Raw genomic sequence first — 5,201 nt, 5'->3', positions numbered from 1 at the left:
TACTAGCTCATGAAATACTTCTGAAATAATGAAAATGCTAATGAAAGAAATGTGTGTGTGCATCATGAATGTATTTTTTTTTATCATATTTAGATATTTCATAAACTAGAAATATATTATGCATTATAGCTAATATTTAATAAAAATATAATAAATGCAATTTTAATTATACATTTAAATACTTCATGAGCTAGAAATATATAGAACTATATGTATTTTAGCACATAAAATATAAAATATATAATGCATATTTTACATACATATTACAATTATTAAATATATATAATGAACTGTAAATCTACAATTAATATTTCATGAGCTATGAAATGCTCTTTGTGAGTGAAAAGTTAAAGAAATTTACTAATGACCTTAAAGGGGTCATATGATGCTATTTTAAAGATCATTATTTTGTGTATTTGGTGTAACAGAATATGTTGACATGCTTTAATGTTCAAAAAACACATTATTTTTCAAATACTGTACATTATTGTAGGTTCTCTATGCCCCACCTCTCTCAAACACGTCGTTTTCAACAAAGCCCCCTCCTTTGACAAGCGCAGTCTGTTTAGAAATAGCCTTTGTGCACAGCCAGCCTTGTACTCTTCTAGGTTAAAAAAACTGACGTCCATAAAATGCGTTGCACAAATTCGAACATCTGGGTTGTGCTGTTCTGTTGTAAATAAATCTTAACCAATGATTCCTAATTGCATCTACTTCCAGAAGGCCAAATAAAGTGCTTTTTACACAGCGTCTCCCTGACATGGCTGCATCAACACTACTGCGTTCCTGAAACCACGCCTTCTTTCTTTGCGTGCACATTTGGGCGGCATTATGCTAATATTTTCACATAGTGACGTAGACATGTGGGGGCGTGTTAGAACGAGCCGTTTTAGGTAGGCGTGGTTGACTCTTAACTTTTATAAAGAATATCTCTTTGGATTTGAGACTTTAGTCTTTGCAACTTTACAGAGCTTCTTTATGCACCAAGAGCTTGTAACACTCCAAAGAGAAAGGAAAAATTGAAATCACATCATATGACCCCTTTAAAATTCACTAAAATATCCATGACCGCAGTTACACTATTTTCTATTTTTATGTGTTTTATTGGCATGGCAAATCTTTGTACATTCGTATTACCAATGCATTTGCAGTTTAGCTGCATGCAATCAACATGTAAAACAAAAACAGACATACTAAATTAATAATATAAAAAACAACAACAATCCAACCCTTTCTGTTTCTCTATTCTTGTCTCTGTGTCTTGTTTTCTTTCTCTTACCTGCTGTGTGCCTACTGTCAGATGCCCCTGGATGTCTCATGGAGTCTACATAGAGCGGAGGATAGGGTGACTTCCATAATGAGTGTGTGTGAAGGAGAGAGAGAACCGAAATGCAGGCCAGCACAATGCAATGCCTCTGACCCAATGTTTGTCTGCCAGCCACATCTTCTAACTCACCTTTATCATTCAATCTCTCTAATAGCAAAAATAACCTGCCAACTATATGAAATGACACATTTCAAACACTAACTACATACATAAAATAATTAAAATATCCATTATTAACCATAACACAAACAATAACATCAAACTATTACACTCTGGCACGCTTTCAATAATCCCAAATGAAACTCAGTGGAATTAAACCCTGCATTTTACATCCTACATATAAATCACTAAAGACGACTTCAGTATTCAATTCAACAAATAGGCTAGTTAAATACATCATACGAATTTGTATTCTATAATAACTTACCATATAAACTGGTACGCAGTGTTTCAGGCGTCTATATGTAAACCGTATGTATACTCATATATGAGTATCCGTTGGAAATGTTCTCAGCTTCCGTCGCGTATTTTTCTGGAGGCTACACAAAACATTCGCTCCGTAACGTCTTCAAACGTCCGCTCACTGTTGTTTTTATCAATAAATGATGCCCGCTGTCCGACCAGTACGAGGCATGTAGTTGTGCGCGCGTCGCTCCGCAGTGCTCTTGCGCTCGAGCGCTCTCCCTCCTCTCCTCTGACGTCAATGAGTGAGGGAGAGAGAGAGAGTTGAGGCTGGGCCACATGAAATGTTTCTTTAGTCTCAAGAACACTATTATACAACTGGCTATAATTGGGTGAAGGGAGAGAATGGAACAACAGCACTCGGACTGACATTCCGCCCATTTATGTGCGGTCTGGATCACTTTAATGTCAGAATGTACATGCAAATAAGCTGACTCACTTTTGCAGTCTGAACATTCTTAGAATGCCTGCAATGAACATGCAGGATGCAGGCAAATTGCGAGAGCAACTGAAGAATGAAATAGTTTTTGTTAAGCTTACAGTAAAATATGGCTGTTGCAAGTTTGTCAAACTATAAAACATTAAAAAATGCTGTTGGGCGTCCCGAGTTCGAATCGACTCTAGGACCTTTCCTAATCCCGCACCCTACTACCTCTCTCCCACTTCACTTCCGTTCAGTTCTGATCTGTCTTATCCTAATAAAGGCAAAAATGACGACAAAAAAAAAAAAAAAAAAAAAAAAAAAGGTGTTCTTTCTAATCATCAGTGAATCTATCACTAACATTTATTACTGTTTCCACAAAAATGTTATGCAGCACAACCATTTTCAGCACTGGTAATAATAAATGTTTATGAGCACTAAATCAGCATATTATAGAATGATTTCTGAAAGATCATGTGACACTGAAGACTGGAGTAATCAAAACGTATTAAATGAGAAAACTGTAAATTGTAATGATATTTCACTGTTTTTACTTTGTTTTTGAACAAATAAATACAGCCTTGATGAGCATACAAAATCATTAAAAAAAACACTTATGAATGTAGGCTAGTGTATCTAAACAAATGTTATGATTTGTGGAATTCTGTCAGTTCCCATTTCTACATATACATTTCTTCATATTTTTCACTTAAAACAGCAAAGTATTAAATTATAATTAAATTCTCTATAAATAAGGCATTTCATAGTTTTTACTTATATTTTACTGTGAAAATATATATATATTTTCTGTATTTGGTGGTAACTTACAGTTAACCCATTAACTGGCACTTTTACCATCTTATTCGCTAAAATTAGTAGCATTTTACAGTGCAGATTTATGGAGCTTCACAGAAAACCCATCAGGTCACTGTGCACTTCTCAGAAGTGCATGCCACCTTTGTGATACAACAAAGTTTAAAGCTTCAATGAGCAGCTGAATGGGTTTTTATGAGGTCAGAGTAGTATATTAAAATATTTTAAAGGAGACATAAGAGGTTCATTTGGGAATTACTACTATTATTTTTACATCACTGCGGTGTCTGGGACTCCAGACGTAGAATCAGTCTCAACAGGCCATGAAGGTTAATAGTGGCAAATATACAAGCAAGAACAGAAGACATTCTTAAGATTCCAGAAGACTGGGACAATTGATCAAGATTCCTTTCACTCACTTCCTTAAAGCTGACTGACTGACATCCTCAAAACACTGGAGTCAAGGAGACTGTGCTGTCATCAAAACACCACTAAAGGTCTGTCTGAGTCTCATTTAAACAATCAGAAAATTGCATACAATGAATAACACAAGCCCTTCCGTTAACTCAGTTTTATAAGCTAAAATTACTTGCATTGTTCATCTCGACATATTTACTACGTCAAGAACAAGCGTTGGTCAAACCACATCCATGGGGGTTTTATTAGAAACAGGTTTGACAATGATCAAGTTGGAAGTTCTTTGCAATGAGTGTACGCTTTCATCTGTGTTAGTCAGCACGGGCACGATGTAACTGTTAGGGGGAGAGAAAGACAGACTCTCCCCATGGGGAACAAATGACGTTCGTACATGGCAGAGAACACACAGGTTACTATGGGAACCAATGGTGTAACTCGATCTAGGCAGGTTGCAAAACCCACCGGATCTTCATCTAGACTTGCATATGAGGGTTCATTAATATGTAAATTCAAAAGTACACTGACAAATGAATAAAGGTCAACTGAACTGATTTAGCTCAACATTACAGTACCTGGGGGCATTTCTAGTTTGAAATATATGGATACTCTTGCACAATTTCATCATGTGGGTATTGTGGATTTATATTACCTGTCAACATGCTAGTTCGAACAATGACAACATCCCATGTGGCCTATTTTTGTTCGTTTTATTGCATAAGCGAAGAAAAAAATCTTCAAGTTCAAATTTGAGTCTAATTTCAAAACTAATTATAGTCTTAAGTCTTGGGACGTGTTTTTAATTTTGATTAGTTTATGAAATGGTGCATTAGAGTAGGCCTATTAGTTTTATATTGGAAGACAAAAGCAGAAGCAGTTATTGTTTTATACCATTTTATAATAAGTAGCCTAACAAAATAAAATAAACTGTGAGAACTTCTTAAGAAATATGTTTCTATATTGCCATTATTTCATTTTGGACATATACTGGGTACATGATGCTGATGTCTACTGAATTGTCAAAACAGAGGACTGCCTGTGTGATGTAGTACTGCCACCTTGTGGCTTCTCTAATAACTTTTAAACTACATTGCAAAAATTAAATGGTTTTATATAGTACTGTCGCATGTACAGTACTTTATCATGTCTGAAAATACAAAAATGAAAATTCGTCTCTAACGAATCTATGATAAAGTTTATCTTATGAATACAAATTACGTTAGGCTAATATTCTCTGAAGCACCAAGTCAAGCTAATTAATATTCATACGTATTCCGCTTTTCAGCAAATCATATCAACCTACCGTGCGAACGTCATGTTAAATTATTAATATTCATAAGATAAGCGTTCGCCATAGTAGAATTCCTAATCTAGGGGCGGGGCTTGAGGTTCAGACGAAGCGTGACGCTGTTATACTGATCCGGAAGAAAATTTGATATAAACTTAACATCTGACGCTATGTATAAAAGCTTGGTTATTTCGTAACTTTTGTAAGGAGTAGAAAATGGCCTTGTTCATGCAAGCCCTATGCTTCTCTTCTCCACGGCTGCCGTTTATTTGCGGGAGGTGCAGGACATATTCTGCTCAAGTAAGTCTGGGATCATTCCTGTTTATTGTTACATAATTCTTAGAAATAGAATAAAGACGTGGTCACCAAGGGCTACAGTCTGTTTACGCGGATAATAAAGTACAAGACATAAAAATCGAAATATTTTCCCCTGAAAATTAAAACAATTAAACATTTTTTAATTATTTTTTTAAATA

General features: G+C 35.3%; 2 protein-coding genes across 6 annotated transcripts in view; one reads left to right on the top strand and one right to left on the bottom strand.

Annotated features, from left to right (window-relative positions):
* LOC107654159 (SNF-related serine/threonine-protein kinase-like) overlaps nucleotides 1–5,201 on the bottom strand; it is a 27,193-nt gene that overhangs the window by 21,772 nt on the left and 220 nt on the right. The window contains exon 1 of one of the 4 annotated variants that reach the window (XM_016441124.1): nucleotides 1,755–2,002. The exons of 2 other annotated variants lie outside the window; for them this stretch is intronic. The gene's annotated coding sequence lies outside the window, so the exon portion shown is untranslated. Of the gene's footprint in view, nucleotides 1–1,279; nucleotides 1,731–1,754; nucleotides 2,003–5,201 lie in introns of those variants that run through there. One more of the 4 variants, XM_016441126.1, reaches the window with a different exon arrangement.
* LOC107654161 (probable D-lactate dehydrogenase, mitochondrial) overlaps nucleotides 4,838–5,201 on the top strand; it is a 7,625-nt gene continuing 7,261 nt past the window's right edge. Inside the window, exon 1 of one of the 2 annotated variants that reach the window (XM_016441130.1) lies at nucleotides 4,838–5,025. In XM_016441130.1, the coding sequence (XP_016296616.1) occupies nucleotides 4,942–5,025 (84 nt within the window). In that variant the 5' untranslated portion in view covers nucleotides 4,838–4,941. The remainder of the gene's footprint in view (nucleotides 5,026–5,201) is intronic. The other variant, XM_016441129.1, reaches the window with a different exon arrangement.

This window comes from Sinocyclocheilus anshuiensis, unplaced genomic scaffold (assembly GCF_001515605.1).
Source record: "Sinocyclocheilus anshuiensis isolate Anshui unplaced genomic scaffold, SAMN03320099.WGS_v1.1 scaffold115, whole genome shotgun sequence".
Taxonomy (NCBI): domain Eukaryota; kingdom Metazoa; phylum Chordata; class Actinopteri; order Cypriniformes; family Cyprinidae; genus Sinocyclocheilus; species Sinocyclocheilus anshuiensis.
The sequence above is the reverse complement of the archived record's forward strand: the minus strand, read 5'-3'. Positions and strand labels throughout refer to the sequence as shown.